Source organism: Trachurus japonicus, chromosome 20, assembly GCF_045865225.1.
Source record: "Trachurus japonicus isolate A0001 chromosome 20, Traja_1.0".
Lineage (NCBI taxonomy): Eukaryota > Metazoa > Chordata > Actinopteri > Carangiformes > Carangidae > Trachurus > Trachurus japonicus.
Genome location: NC_140926.1, coordinates 12,523,570 through 12,540,850, shown reverse-complemented (window position 1 = coordinate 12,540,850; position 17,281 = coordinate 12,523,570). Strand labels below are relative to the sequence as shown.

The following is a 17,281-nucleotide window of genomic DNA, read 5'->3' as shown; positions in this document are numbered from 1 at the left end:
CTTTTAATAGTAAAGAGGTGACAGTTTACCTCTGGCTGAGCACTGGGGTGACAGTGTGGTACCTGCCCAGTGCGGCATGAAACGACAGCTGACTCACTCACGCTGCCGGTTCGAAACGGCCTAGCTTTTTAAAAAAAAATTGCACTCCATTCTAATGAGCCGAATTGACCTCAAGTGCGGGGGCCAAGGCGATCCGATCCCCTTTTCTATTAGACAGCTTTTAATATTTCCACAAGAATTATTGTCCAGGGAATGAATTTTGGATAAGTTCTGCCAGGGGAAATGGAGCACACAATAGTAGCCTTGGCAGTGGCACTTTGAGCGGATCATTTAAAGGTCATAATGGGAAAAAATGGCTCCGTAGAGTCATAAAACAATTGAAAACATGGGGTTACAGGAGGGAATTCGGAGTGAAATATATGATAGGAGAAAAGAGTGAATAAGGCAAACTTTTGACCCATCATGAATCGTAGTGGGGGCTTAATATGCCAGCAGATTAGGACTTAACTAATTTAACAAAAGGAAGTTTGAAGCGAAAGCAGACATTGGGGTCAACATTAACTGGTGTAACCCCACTCTCTCCCCATTCACAAACACACCTCCCTCCCTCTTATGTTCCCAGTTGTTCGCTCCCATTTCAGAGAAATGTCTGTCGGACGAAGTGATAATTGCATTCCTCAATGATTTCACGCTGAGACACACAGTGACACTGAATCACAGCCCACTTAATCCAAGGGAGTGTGTTCTTTGGGAGGAAATGAGACAAAAACAATATGACAAACTCCATCGGACCGGCTTCTTTGACATAAAAAGTGCGCGTCCACACAGTACATCTCCCTCCCTTTCTTTTTTTTTTTTGTGCGCACATGTGTGTTTACTCCCCCGGTGTCCTCTTTGATTTGCAGACCAAATGTGGCTGAGTCAAGTTCGTTCCAGCGAGCACAAATCTCTAGCCTCTCTGCTTGTGAGGGAATAGTTGTTGCAGACACGGAGCCCGCTGCTTTCCCAGCTAACCGTATCAGAGAAGCAGCCCAGACATCAGTGAGCGAGTACCTCTTTAGAATTAATCCTTGGAGGGGGGGAGGGTGTGGAGGGTTGGGGTTGACTGTACCAATGTACGCGGATTACTGCTTTTAGGGCTTCTGATGAAATTCAAATAACAAACGCTCGCACAAAGTGTCCTGGAAAACACTCTGCGTTTCGTAATATCCTGCTAAACATGCATATATTTGCTGGAACACCGCGCAGCGCTCTTCGCCTCACTCGATTTCACAGTCTTTATTGATATGATAATCAAGTGGTCAGCTAATGGTAATTAAGAAGAAAGGGGGGTTGCGTCATGGTTGTGGGCAAGAGCTCCTTTCATCCACTTACTTTATATTCTTTTCCCACACAGGTTAGTCGGTCACTTCTGAAGCACTGTATTTAGTTTCCATGTAACAACCCCTCACCTGTTGGCCTAGATGCTAATTTTGCTCGTCTGGAAGCCGCCGGCGACTCACGCACCAACACACCCAAGTGAAAAATAAGGCTTTGCCTGCATTACAAGCTAGACCTGGAGGTTCTGCGGTTTTTGTGCATTCAGAGCGTTTTCCCCTTCATTTATGGATTTAGTAGAGTTTAACATTCATCCTGGCTAGAGGCTACACAGTGGTGGACATCTCATTCCAGTCTCATAAAGAAAATAACACCGGCCCTGTGTTGCTGCTCTGTGTCTACGGAGGTCTCAGTGTGCTTGTTGGCGTGGGTATTCTGCCATAGTCAAATCCCTCTTTGTCTGTGTGTTATTGTCTGTGAACGCTCCAGCCTTGTACATGGATTAAATGGAAATTGCTCTATGCGTGTATGCGTGTGTATGCGTGTGTATGTGTGTGTGTCTGCAGAGGATTGCTGACTAAAGCTGTAATACATAAAGAGGTTTGGATGAGGGATGGTTTAAAGAGCAGGCAATTGTCATAATGATGACTTAAAGCAAAATTGCACCTCCACCCCCCCGTAAAAATGCTTTACATGCATGCGAATCCACCGCAGCCTCGTATACCGGAGCTAACAGCGCCTGCCAACCTGTGTCACTGGAATCAATAGTGGCTAAAATATACGATGGGATAACTTTGCCAGAGTGGAGTAAGCAACATTAGAAAACTGCGTGGGTAGATTATGGGATTATGATTGTGGTTTAATCCTTTGTCCTCCTCTTTCCTGTAAAAACAGTGTTTCCTGTCCTAGGGCTTGTTCCCCGAAACGAAACGGTGCATGTATCCAAAAGCTGTGACAGGAGCGATATGCCAACCTGTTTACGCCACCCCTCCCCACCCCTCCCCTCTCCTTCCTGCTCCTTCCTCCCCTCGCTCCCTCACACCTGAGAGAGAAACTTCAATATTGACCTACATCTCCTTCAGAATAATTTGGCTGCTATTTTTGTGCTGTACTTAAAAAGAAAATGCTCTGCTACAGTAGCTGCATCCGCGCGGGTTGCACTGCTTCGTTTTAACTAATGTTTGCCTGCTCAAGGTTGTGCTGCCCAGCCCAGCATGGGTTAAACTGCCCTCAAACCCCCCACCCCCGCTGTAACAAGCAACGACTGCACTCCCTCTCTTCTCTCTGCTTGATAATTGAAAGGAGTTCTGTAAGATTGCCTGATTGTCGATTTTCCAAATATCTTATACTTCATGTTATATTTAAATTCTGGATTAAGAAGAAGAGGGATTACTTTAAGATATACAGCAGTGGTCGTCACTGTCATCTATCCTCCATGCTCTGACCACAAGTCCTATTTAAAAGTGTAATTTATCATGGATCCTAATGGAGGGCTGCAGCCAGTTCTCTCCATGGCCCTGGCCTGTTGAGACACTCTCATCACCTCATGATCATTTTCACTGCTTGAAACTTTCTTTCATCCTTTTTTTTTGCATTTTCTAAATCCCCTCCATTGCCCGCCTTTATTTCTGTTCCATCGCAAAATCATCGTGCTCTTTGTCATACTGGATGGATGGGTCCATTTCCTTTGGCGTGGAATCAGCTGGAACCTGTTGTCCATCATATTTCATGTCACATTGTGACCAGGATCTGTTTTTTCAGCTATGCATATACTCGGTGTGTAATGCCACCCAGTCACAGCCACACGGCCTTAACAAATGAAATAAGGGGTTACTAATACTATGATATTACATTTCTGGACCAGTTTAGCTCATGAATGTTTGATGAGAATGTCCAATCATGCATAGACACAAGAAAGAGATGAGGAATGGGAGAGGAGAAATTTAGAAGAGAGAGAAGGGCAAGAGGAGAGACAGAGACAAATCAGGCTTGGAGAGAAATGGAGGAGGGGGAGTGTGTGTGTGTGTGTGTGTGTGTGTGTGTGTGTGTGTGTGTGCGCGCGCGCGTGCATTAGTGCATGTGTGTGTGTGTGTGTGTGTGTGTTTGGGATGGAGTTGGGGGGTGGGGGGGGGGGGGGGGCAGTGATTACTTGCTGCTGAGGTAGCACTGCATTACACATGAGGATTTGGAATGGCCCAGATAAAGTAATCTATGATTAACTGGGGCGCGGCTGGCTCACCACCCTGCCAACAGCTGTAGTCAGGGGCGAATTACAAAATTATGGGATGTCCAAACATTTTAGATGCAGCAGGAAATATATTTCAGCAGAGGGGAGGGGTGGGTGGTGGTGGTGAGGAGTTAGGTGGGATGAGAGTTATGTATGAAGTCAAAGGTGACAGCCGGCGGTTAGGGAGGAGAGTGACAGAGGGATCACGGGCGCAATTAAGACGAACTTCTGCAGCCGTCACGTTTTGGCAGAGAGTTTGTTGAAACGGCGGAACGGTCCTGGGAGGATTTGGGGAAGGGGAGCCGGAGGCTTGGGGTCGTGGTTGTCGGAGTGATCGCTGCAATGATAGCTGTAACAACTGTCCGACGGGATAACAAATCAAATTATAAAGATGGACACAGCAGCGCAGACCTCGCCGCTGTCTGAAATTGATTGCCAGCACCGGGAGCTGATATCGCCGGGCCTGGTCTGTCATAGTCCATCAGGCGTCATTATCACCGGGGGAACAGTGTAGCTTATGCAGAGCTGAATGAGGAGGAAGACTTGATGAGCAGCACTGCAAGGAGTTTACCACAAAAAACAATGAAAAAAAAGCAAATGGAAACATTTAAAGTGGGCGAAGCTCTGTATCAGAGTGTACTCAAATCGTCTTTGAGGTCAAAAGGTTCAAAAGTCTGCAGCCGATCTATAGACGGTCTGTATTTACTTTGATGCCCCAAGCTGAAGGCTAACACATGCTCACAGTGATAAGAATCTCATGTTCTCATGTCTCAGGTTTAATGTTGACCATGTTTGCATTTATTAATTAGCAGTGAGGTTCAGGCTTCGAAGCACGTATCATATGACGCAACCGATGACGCACAAAGTCTTGCTTCCCATCTGCTTTCGATGTCCTTCCTTTCTAATCATGGAGCGACATTTCAAGAATAAGAAATGATGCATTTCCATGACTTTTAGTTAATAATACCGATTGACATTTTGCGTACGAGTGGCTCGGTTGTATCTGTGACGGATCCACCGAGGACAACGAAGACTTTGATCTTATTACTTCTGATAATTGGATGGGATTTTTTGTGTTCCTCATCTGTGTAGCCTCTGTGACAGATTGTATTCCAAGGCGTTGGAGATCAATTTAAAGAAGTAAAACAGTCTTAGTCTCAACGTGGTTTGAAGTTATTATTTCTTAATAAAAAAAGGAATAAAGTGTTTTTTTTTTCCAGAATTGTGTTCCATAATACATAATGCAGTCCTACGCCCACACTGCACATCGACTTCTCAGTTTTCACACTTCATGCATACAAAATATGCTGATTGCCTTTACAGTAATTACAGAGGTATGATCATGGTTTCCATTTGTGACATACAAACACTTGTATTTTCCTGTTTTACATTCTGGCCAGTACATGTTGCACTGTAAACATGAAACACCAAGAAATGAACCACTTTGCTGAAACGGTTCAGTGCCTCATTTCAGCATCACGGCTAATTAGCGGCAGCCCCGCTATAAGTAACAAGACGTGTTTATAATGTCGTCGGCTGTGAGGAAAATGCTTAGGATTTTTGGGGCATTATTGAGTCAGATGTGTGTCGCTTCTTTTGTTTTGTTTTGTGGATTTGGAAATCCGAATCAACGGTTCGCTTGTTTTGTTTTTGTACTGTTGTTTGTGCCTTTTGGAGGGAGCTTCAAAAGATGTGTTCAAATATCACGAAGAGCTTCCAGCCAAACTTTGTCTCGGCTGCTGTACTAGTTTTTATTATTAATTTCATTATTTTGTTAGGGGAAAAGTTTTATGTATAAAGCTGAAGGGGTGGATTCCTTGAATATCAACAGAGACTAACATTTTCTTACGCTTTGGGAGTTTCTAAATTCATTGTAGCTGAGAATTGTTAAGAAGAGTGTGTTTCTTATGAATAAATTTGTTTCTACTTCCCATCCTATTCCATATGATTTCATTATTTTGTGTCTGAAAATTAGGATTTTAGTAGTTTATTTCCTTTTTTCTAACCCTAACCCCCAGGAGGCATTTATTTCTGAGTTGAGGCCAAATCTGCTCTGTTACCATCATGCCTAAGTGTTGCAGGACTACCTTGATTGAAGTGCTCTCATGTCCTCTATTGTGGAGCAAGTGCGGCAGCAATCATCTTTAAATCGGAGTTTGTAGGACACATGACTCATCGAGAGGTTACAAACCCTTCCCACGTTCGCCCCTTTTATTTCTGATCAAATATCTCAGGAATAATAAATGCATCTGCACCTCTGAGGTATTGCGATTGTGTTTCAAGACTCACTAGTGCTCCCAGAGAATCTTACCAGACATCTATTTTTATTCCACTGTGTGATTAGTCATTTACCTGAAGCGGGCTGTCATTGGAAATCATTTTCATATCTTTAGACAGTTCCTCAGTTCATCCAAATGATGAGTGATTTAGCCTGTGGGGTGAATGGGGTCTATATTTTATTGAGAGGCGAGACAGTTCCTCGATAATGCCCAAAGTTTCATAATGCTCTGTGAAGTGAATGGACCTTGTGTTTGACCGAGACTTCAGAGCTGACTCATTACCGGGGGTCCGTGAGGTGTCTGCCTCCCTAAATTCGCCACCGGGCCTCTCAGTCATGACTCCACACTTTGTTTTATATGATATATTCTGACGAAACTACCTGTCAGGAACCCAGGCTGAACTCAGAGGCATTTATTGTTTCATTAAATGTCACCGCCCCGCAAAGCAAGGTTTAGTTTATATGTAGACAGATGTGTTTTCTCGGCGTCCTTTTGAACCTTTTGTAAGAACACCATCAAACAGTCTGCTTCCATCTGTCTCTCTGTGATCATACTTTGGCGTGACTCCCTCTTCTAGTCCTCTCGTACGACTGTCTCAGTGTGGTTGTTGTAGTGGAGCTGGTGTTGATGAACTAGCTGCACCTTGCCAAGTGCCTCCTGAAGTGTTTTCCTCACCACAGACGGACCTCCCTAAAAGTGAAGCGATTGCCCTTGAAATGTTCTCTCCACTTGGTTGCCTTTTGCTGCTGCCTATTTTTCACACCACCTTGCAATGTGTGGTGATGTTCTCATTTTCTTTTTTGATAGCATAGAATCATAGAGATGCACTTCAGAGCAAAGGGAAGAGTATCTTATTCAAATCTAGTACAAAGTGAATATATTGTTGACCTGTTGACTATTCGCACATTTTTTCCTTTTTTCTAGGTTGAATACAAAGTGGATTTCTCACATTTTTTCTCAAAAATACAACATGATGACAAAACGAAAACACACTTTTGGTACTTTTTGTCCCCCCCTGCTCAGCATTCAGATTTACACATTTTCTCAAGGTCATGGCAAACTGATTGAGAGTGCGAGTGAAAACCAATTTTCAAGCAATTCTATTATACACACTTCCAGGGGAACTCAGATCCTGGCTTATCACAGGGCCACTCTACAGACATTGTGTTGATTTCAGAGTTTCCCCGAGAGTCGTCCCAATCAAAGTTCTTCAGAGCTTTGACGCAGGTTCTCATAAGCAGTCTGTATTATATGACTCTATTCGTGCTTTCCTGTTTCCCCACAAGAGGAAGGATTTCAGTGAAACCTTACATGGATTAGCTTAGCCTGGCCTTTTCTAGTATTGCATTATGACGAACTTGGTCTGTATTTGATCTGATTACAGAATATGTTGCTTTAGGAATCCTTCACCTGCCATTTGTTTAACTTTACCAGCCTGGATTTGATGCGCTATACACTACCACATAACTTGCTGCTGTGGAATAGATATATACGTATATATATTACATATATATATTACAGATAATTCAATTTTTATTGAACTATTTAGGATATTGTTTTATTGTATTACAGTGAAGTTGCAACAGTTGTCAGATCTCTCAGCTGATATTTATCTTCAGATAGTAGCCTATACAGTAACTCTATTATTAAACAGACACACAAGGAAATCTGCTATTGAAAAAATATCTTTACATCCTGTCCAACTTTGCAAAGCTAACATAACTCCATTTCTCATTAATTATTTCTCGTCACTTGAAAACAATCACAAGAGCGATTATCAGACAAAGATTGTAAAGATTCTTGATATGCCTCGGCTGTCACCACTGCTAAGAGTGATCACTATTATTCAACGATATCTTTTGTAAATGTAATGTAGGCAATACTTATGGTCTAATAATAATTAATTGTATTCCTGCGTTAACTCACATACTTGACACAAAGATATGGACAATTTTAGCCACAAAGAAAAAGGAATGGATTGTTATTTTTTATTATCCCATTGATTTCTGGTTTTGGTCTGTTTGCTTATTAATGAAGAGGACAGAGACACACATGCACATTCACACGCCCATAATGCACAGTCATGGATAACTTGTGTTGAAAAAATAGTTTTCTTTAATAAATCATCCTAAGATTGTGTTAATGAAGTGTTAAATTTTAATGATCCAATCTCTTTTGGATACCATTGGCCCTGTGGGCTCATCCCACCTCTCAGAAATTAAATGAATACACAATAAAATGGCTGCTTTAAATCTTCATGTGAGGTTTCTCTCTCTCTCTCTTTTAATGATCCTTGCAACCTGCTGAATTTTGCTCTCCACAGAAAGTACCATTTTGACCAGTGGATCACATGAATAATTTTGTCTTCAAGAGACTTAAATATTGCAGCTATATTTGACCATGTGAAGAAGTGCTGAGATGGTGGTTACTGTGTGTGTGTGTGTGTGTGTGTGTGTGTGGGTGTGTGTGCATGCTCAGAAGAGACACCCCTCTCCGACAGACTTTCAGTAACATGCTGTCTTTCATTAATCAGACTTTAAGGCAGGACCTGCCAATCAGGCCTATGGGAAAGGTTCAGACTTTAGTGTTCATATTTAGCCTTTAAGAGGACTGTCGCTGAGAAGCTGCTTACTCTAGGTATAAAAAGGCACGTCGGTCCTACTTACTGTATTACTTATTATAATCTGTATTGAATGAATATATTCATAATATAGTGTATTCCCACACTGCTCTGAGGAAATACTTGTCAAATCACTGTCACTCAAGGGTTGTTTGTTGAATTTGGCGGATGCCACATTGGGGAGCTTGCACCGCTCATCGATCTGAGTGCTGCTGCTTTGATCCTCAAATTCTTTAAAATAATGTACATCGCCTCATGTATACTGCGTCTTTCTGGTGGAAAGAAAAGAAATAATCCTCTCTTTAAAAAATAAATGACTGTGCTGTTGCTCTGGCATCTATTTTGGGACCAACACTTTTAAAATCTGGTTTCATCCCCTGGTGCAGTTGGTAGGAAACATGGCATCTCTCTCTATGCTGATGACACGTGTCCTTAGGACAAAGGACCTACTGATGCTCTCTTAATATGTATTCTTGTGTTACATGTCATAGCACTTTTACATCTTAAACAGGCTTGCATGATAAACTGAACCATTAGTAGACTTCAAGGATTAAGGATTAAGGATTAGTATGATCTTGGACCTCAAGAGTCATGGGGAATAATCATCAAATCTGCTTCTGTATGATTAGAAAAATAAGAAAAGTTCTGTGAATTCTTATTCCTTGTAGTTCTCCATCGCCTGATCTGCCCAACAAACTAAACATAGAAGAGGAATTGCTGTATAGTTTCAGAGTCATATTCCTTCTAAGATGAGACAAGGCCTCATGCCTATTGGTGCGGAAGTCATAGCCAGATGGAGGCATATAAAAGGAACAAGAAAATAACAATACAACTCCATTGGAATTACTACAGCAATGATAAGTTATAGTAAAAGTAAAACATTTGAAACACCAAAAGAATAATACCACTAAAATCAACTTATCTAGTGACTGACTAAAAATGAAACAAAAAACGTACAAACTCCTCATTAATGATAATATAGTCAGATGTTATGAAGCGTGCATCACACAAACAGTGTGACCTAACCCGTGAACACGTGCGCTGAAACGAAGATCACACGTTAGGCATCTGACACACTCGTGCCATCCAGTGCGATCCCGGCCTCAAAGAGCCAGTAGCTGCTCACTGTAGGAATCAAAGCCAGAGGCGTTGTTGTTTTTTTGTCACAAGTCTGCCATCTTTCTTATGTACACATTCCAAATTCAATTTTGTTTCTTGTTTTCTTTATGTATGTAGGATTTTTTTTTATGTCAGGCTCTGTGTAATGACAGCTCTGTCATAGCCAGTCTGTGTAATTGACCACAGGGATACCACAGGTGGGCGGGTGGAGGAGGAACGGTTCAAAGAAAAAAAAAACTAAGATGATTTCATCTTCCCCAGAAGCGTCCTTTGTTTTCTTCCTGGAAGCGGTGAATTTGTTTTCGGAGCCAAGTAGTGTATTCTCAACTGTTCTGCCATTAAATGAGTCACACCAAACCAGCAGAGAGTCTCATTCATGTCTGTGTAATTACAATCAGTGTAAGAGTGTCTGAATAAGACCCAACAGCAGCCCAAGAATAGGACCGCCTCGACAAAACATTGTCAACTATGGAACAGGCAAAATTAAGCCCTCTCCATTCATACCCCCTAGTTCTTATTATGCACAAGCTATCTCACTGAGCTTGCTTTTGTGCTGGTATAATTACTTAATCTGAGCACTCCTAGGGTGAATTACTTTGTGTGCGGCAAGCAGGCAGCATTGCTTTGACTCAAGCTCCCAAAGGGGAATTGAGGCTCGCTTTAATTTCAGAGTTTTAAGGGCACAAATGTGGTAATGGCCATTGTCAAAGGGGATTCATATCTACTCTTGTGTTTCCATCACAAACTCGCAGTCATGTTGCATTTTTAAAAAATACATGTAATGGATCTAAATACAACTGTGTTCAATCTGGAGAAAGTCTTTATCACCACCTCGTCTCTTTACTTCTTTAAAACATTTTATGGGCGGTGTAAAAGATCATCCACAGTGCATTAGCGAGTGTGTGTGGCACACATATCCCGTGTTGTTTGCTGTTTATAATGTTCCTGGGCAACACTTAACTAGAATGGGGGCCCATCAAGGCAGACCGATAAGGACCTGGGGATCCACTCTAGTCAATTACTGCAAAGTGCCAAGTTCAACTCAGTGGGCCTTTTATGAAGCACACCAGCTGAGTAAACAAATTAATCGTACATCCATGGTTCCCCAACACAACCATGCGGCCCAGGGCAATCATACATCAGGCAGAGTGATAGCAGCTGTCTCCACCAGGAAATAGAAGGGTCCTACTATTAAAGATAGGCACCCACATAGGACTCATAAGCTACCAGCCATCACACTTATTCTCCATCTCAATAGCACTGTTCTGTCTGTATTGGACTTTTTATACCTTGACACCAGCTGTGTTAAGAGGGATGCTGTGGGTTTTTTTTTTTTTTTTTTTCAAATTCATATACTGGATGCACAAATTAGTACTGTATCAGTTATTAAATGATTGACACAATGGAGCAAAGTGGAGAAAGAATAACAGGCTCTGCATATCAATAAAGGTGTGAATTTGCATCTTCTTTGTATTGTGTGTATAAAGGTGGGAGTGTGTTTACATGAGTGCACTTGTGTGTTCCTTTTCTTGATTTGACCTTGAGGTAGTCCGACACACAACACCCCTTGTTTGTGTCTTTTTCTGCCGGTGGATGGGCCAGACTGTGGTCCAGTAATCAATATACTGTACAGTCATTTGCTGCACCAGAGCGAGTGAGAGAAAGGCGGGAGAGTGTGCGCATGTCTACATATGGTGTGGCAAGAGAAAAGCGAAAGTGTGTTCACAATGGAAATGGAGCAACATTATTTCAGGTTGAGTCTAAGATACAGAGTTGTTAAGCTTATGTTCAGTTTGTTCAGTGGTTTTTTGCTCTAGTTTGAATTCTGGAACATATTCTGAAATGTTTAATGCCTGCCATGAGGCCTTTGATAAATAAACTAGTCAATGCAGTAAGCAGCTGGGAAATAAATGAACAAATTAACAGCTTAGTATTATTAATTGATAACTATAAAAGTTATTAATAAGACATTTAACCTACATTCACTCCGAGGAAAAGACTTTTACAAATTCAGTATCTATTTCTCTAATGCACGTTTTATATTTAAAATTCATCTTGTGTTGCTGTGAGGCAGTTTTGGCAGGCACGATTTTAAGATTTAACATTCAGGACTAATTCTGAATAACACAAATCATTGGTGAGAGGCTGCTTTGCTCTATTTAATTCAATTTATAAAGCTGGTTTCACGCATTCCATTGTTTTTTTTACCTTGCATGTTTGAAATTTGTTTCTGTTTAATGATCTGGTTAATTTATTTAATTCATTTTTGTTAGTCCTTTATACTCCAGTATTTTGAATTCCATGCATGGTATCAAAGAAAGAGTGAGTGAAGTTGCCACAATGAAAGCATTTTTTGCACATCAGTTGTCACGGTCGTCTCAGTATATTATCTAAAGGCCCGAGATAATGAGATTAAAACATTTTGAATTAAATATATTCCAAAAATGATTTGATTCACGAGGTCTAATAGTTTAATTTCCTTCCACAATCTTCAGTGTGGTGTTTAAAGTCTCCCAGAAAATGTCATTCTCTAGGAATCATCTTGCTTAAGTACATAACCAGGATACAAATCAATGTTATCTACTTTATGTCAGTGCCTCCCAATCGTAAACGACAGGAACAAACCCAAAGGCCAATCTATATTTTAAAAAGGCATGCACAGCTCCTCCGATGTGCTCACTTGCTTTGATGTTTGGACATTTTGCTGAGGTGGATTTTAGGGGTTAATGGCGAGCTTGAATTTTTGATGGGAGCTGGCGCTGATTTCTCTTCTTTGCAGAAGCAGAAGTAGATTTTTCTGTCTTTGTTTAATTTGATCTCGACCTCTCTGGACAGCAGGTTTGTGTTCTGCTGTAGTTTGTATCTGCAGTCGCTATAATGTGTTTCTTCTTCTGCTTCAGGGAGGTTGTGTTTCTGTAACTACCATCGCTCTCTGTTGTCAGATCTTCCGGAGGTGTTGGCTGGTGTTCAAGAAAGCCTCCAGTAAAGGACCCCGCCGGTTAGAGAAGTACCCAGATGAGAAGGCAGCCTATTTCAGGAGCTTCCACAAGGTAACTGCACCAAACACATTATATATTTCATCATGATCACTCATTGTCATTCAGTATCTATAAATCTATGTTGTCTTTATTATACCCAAATGTCAGAAAATGCTGAAAACATTTTCCCATAATCCTATAATGATCTTTGTTTGTGTAAAATTACTTGAAACAGTTGACTAACAAGAAAAATTGAGCCATTCCTTAGTTTTTAAACCTTCTATGATCACACACTCATTATATTTCAACAAATGTATTTTGAAAACTTAACCTTGGCTGTGGGGAATTGTGAAATTGTTCACTATATTCTGACATTATTCTTTATTTGATTAATTAAACGAGTAATCAAGTAACTAATGTAAGCTGCAGATTAAGTGGATAAAAACATAATTTTATTCAGCTCAAAACATTAAATCACTTTGTAAAGCTTTGTGCATCTTTATGAATTTTCCATTTTCGTGTGGTAAAGCAATGCTAATCACTCGACCTCATCGATTAAAGTCATTCAACAAGATCAGATAACCATGAAATCAATGAATCATATCCAGAGTATGATTTATGAAGTTTTGGTGAACCCATTTTTCTAAGACCAGCATCACACAACACATTTATAATCCTCGTGTTAATTAAAACGATATATGATATGACTTGATCAAATCAGTCCTCATGAGATTAAGTTGTTAAATGTGGGCGATTTTGACACTGAATTAAACCTATGAATAAATGCTGTCAAAGCAGTATTATACAGACCTGCCCAGCACCTTGTTCATCTTCGTATAAAAAGTTATGTCTGCTGGCCACAGATGATGGCCCTTTTCTTCCATTTTGAAAGTAATAATCCAGAATAATATGTCTCTCCCTGCCTCTTAAGCCCTTTGAAATACTCTAATTATGGCTCATTATCACGGTGAGGGGAGATGATGTTAAAGGAGCAGCACTCTGAACAGTGTGTTACAGTAATGAGAGGAGATAACGGACGACGATAGGGGACTTTGACACCAGGTTTCTTATGTTTGACAGTTGATTTAGTAGATTTTTTACTACTTTGTGATTATGAATTTTGTATTTTCTGTAAATCCCTCGATTTCACAGAGTGAGAGTGTGCAAGGCAGCACAGGCTCATGCCCTAGAGATGAGATAGGTACTGTAGATGCTTTTATCCACTTTGTTAGAATCCCTTTCTACTACAGTCCCAGCCATGCATCGTGAATGAAGTATCTCCCAGCCTACTACATCATGCTGTCACACGGGGCGTCCTGTGTGTGGCTGTACCCCCTCCCCACCCACCACCTCCACCAGAGACATCTCACACACCCAGCGCCGGACTGAGCGATGAGCGCACACATGCACCAGTGCATCTGGTAATGCATCGCCACAAAGATCAAGAAAGGTCCCGTCTGAGGGCTTCATTCAACGCTGCAGTGCTTTGGGAGGAAATAGGCTGCACTGGTGGCTGATTTACAGAATCAACACAAAGGGGATTGGTTTTTTTTCTCCCCCACTTTTTTCTGTCTGTCCCCCCCACCACCACCACCACCACCACTCCTCTCCCTGTGCAGCTTTCTCTGTCTGAGGAGCGCTGGTCCCTGAATATTTTTAGCAATATTTTTAGCCCTGTGAAAAGTTGTTTTTCTGTGTGCTACATTTCTCGAGCTCTCCTGAGCCTCTGACAGAAACAGTTAAAGTGGAAAGATGGTTTTGCATTTAAATATCTAAGTACAGATATGCAAGTAGAAGTGGAAACAATATGTTTTTAGCTGCATTCATAGGCAAAACCTGCGCAACTATGGCACCTTTTACCTCTACATTATTGGACTATTGAATGGGTTTCCATGAAAATTTTTTCAAACAAAAATATCCCCCTAAGTATAAATAAATAAGATACAATTACTACTTCTATTTATGACAAATGTATTCAAATACAGTACATGCAAAAACGACATGCAATAGCTCATGAGCCTTGTCTGTTTCTGTTTAGGTGCTAATTAGCTAATGTTGGTGCAGTACACACATTACACCTACTAAAGATCTGCACATCTATGTTGATGTTTGCATACAACGCTTAGTGCTTGTGTCCTTTATGCTGTAATGGCAGCAGAATGGGAGGAACAAGAAAATCTGCCATTTTTTCCAAGATGGTTTGCCTTCATGCTAACATTGTTGTAGCACCAGATGAATAGTCGAAATTAGCTGCTTTTGTCGTGTTATGCATGAGTAGCAGTTTGTTAGCTATTGAAACTGGAGGAATCTTGTGTGTATCTCCTGTAAAAGGAGCTGAATTGCTTGTGTAAGTGTGACGTTGGCTGGTGTTAATATTAGACTTCTTGTTGATGCAACTGCCAGTGGTGATGCCTTCGGAGCCGTTCTGCAACAGTTTGACGTTCCGTGTTCATGGTGCTTCTCACAAACTGGGACATATCGTTGTCAGACATTTCTGATATCTCTGACTCACAATTGCAAGTCGTTCCTGCACAGCTGCTTGCAAAGTGGTTTAAACGATATGACGTGAGCGTGGCGTAAGTACAGCTTCAGAGAGTCGCCGGCCCGGCTGTCGACTGCTGGTCCTCGTAATATCGGTACTTAAGTTACACCTTCGAATAAAGAGGAAGATGGAGAGGAAAGAAGAGGAGAGGAGATTCACTTTGCTCAGACTCTGGCGCCTTAGGCTGGGAATGCACCCAAATCTCTCCCTTACACACAGCTTCATACACACGCACACACACACACACACACACACACACACACACACATAAAGGGTGGATAAAAAATGCACACTTACACACTAAACACAAACAGAGAAAGAGATGAGAAGCTGGTGGAATTCACGGCTCAGAAAGTCCCACAGTTGATGCTTACTTTGTGTCACTTATGTGTATGAATAGCCTGCCTGAGGACAAATAAATAGCAAATCTTCACAGAAAAAAACATCTCATCTCATATGAAATATTTAAATACTATCTTTGAAGGGGCTACCAAACAACAAATGCAACATATCTCCAATCATTCAATATAAATAGCCTCCTCTTTCCTCTCTGGTCTTCTTTTGCTTTGTTGTCGAAAATACTACACCGACTCAGTGAGCAGGGGATACCTGACAATAGAGGGGAAATTTATTATACATGATGTTATCAAGCAAAGAAATCTGTAGTCCACATATGTTATTAGGTCTGCTCTTTTAACCTCAAACAGTCAAGCTTTACTATACGGGCAGTGAGCCCAGCTAATTCATTCCCAACAGTCTGGCAAAGGGCCCACAGTTAGCACACAATGGACTACAATAATGTAATGGGCCTTATCTCCCAGGCATAGTGAACACAGAGAGGACTGTTGAACAAAATGGCCTGTAAATGCGGGTTATATTCAATTAAATGTAATCTTCTCTTTTTTTTCATTCACGATCAATCTCCTGGTAAAGTGATTTAGATGCTTTTGATTGCAGTCCTCCCTATTATCTGCAAAAGCAGCTTGAAGGAGAGACACTCGAGCAGTGTATGCACAGTGTATAGTGTGAGCCTCAGGTCACATTTGTACATAAAATGCCTTTAAAAGAAATAGCAATCCATCACATGTTACATGCTACATTGCAGCAGGCGTCACTAGTGATGCCATGTGTGATTTCTTATGTTTTGAAAAGAGTTCTTTGTAATCAAAAGAATCATGGATCCCTTAAGATCCCCCACATTTCTGCAAAGCCGTTAACTACTATTGCACTTTCAGCAAAGCAGTGCAAGATGGTAATTCAGCCTCACTGCTGCTGCTGCTGCTACTGCTGCTGCTGCTGCTGATGGCTGTGTTCATTCATGTAATGTGCAGTTGCCACTCTCCCCTTCCTCCTTAGATCACTGAGCTCCATAACATCAAGAACATTACCCGAATGCCGCGGGAGACAAAAAAGCATGCGGTGGCGATTATCTTCTGTGATGACACTTCCAAGACGTTTGCCTGTGATTCAGGTAAGTTTCTTTTTCCTCCATTTAGAAATTTCAAATTGTCTTTTTCAATGAGGCAGGAAAACATTCTCTAGGACTGGACGGCTGGTTTGTGTAAAGTCTGGCAAGAAGTGGACGAAGAATCAGAACCAAAAGGGAGAAAAGGAAAGAAAGGGGTGACAGAGACAGGAGAAAATTGGGAGTTTGACCAAGTGATACTCATTTGCCGCTATATTAAGAAGTGGGAGGATCTGTTCCGAAATATTGATTTTCATATTGCAGGTATGAAAAAAGATATTGGGCATCGCTTGCAGTGTGTTTCAACCCAATTATCGACTGTAACAACAGAGATTGCTTCTTATACGTGGACAGGAAACCAGATGATGTGCGCGGTGGCGAGGTTGGCGGAGATGCAGCAGTTGATGCTTAAGCTGCAAACACCGGATGTGAGGAGGGTTAGACGAGGTGGATGAACCTTAATGTGCAAACCACTAAACAGACAAGGACGAACATCTCAATCTTCACTCCAGCCTTATGTGTGAGTGTGTGTGTGTGTGTGTGTGTGTGTGTGTGTGTGTGTGTGTGTGTGTGCACATATGTGATGATGAAATACTTGTTGATGGAGAGAAGCATCAATAAACCTCAGGGGGAAGATTATTGAGCTTAAAGTGGTGAAGACTCTTTTACTCTGTTACATGCGGTTGCTCACACTCTCTCTTTCTCTTCCTCCCTCTCTCTCTCATGTCCATGAT

General features: G+C 41.4%; 1 protein-coding gene across 1 annotated transcript in view; it reads left to right on the top strand.

Annotated features, from left to right (window-relative positions):
• The window catches only part of dok6 (docking protein 6), a 42,448-nt gene that overhangs the window by 11,342 nt on the left and 13,825 nt on the right, over positions 1-17,281 (top strand). The window contains exons 2-3 of the mRNA XM_085763639.1: positions 12,505-12,612; positions 16,439-16,553. Of these exons, the coding sequence (XP_085619765.1) occupies positions 12,505-12,612; positions 16,439-16,553 (223 nt within the window). The remainder of the gene's footprint in view (positions 1-12,504; positions 12,613-16,438; positions 16,554-17,281) is intronic.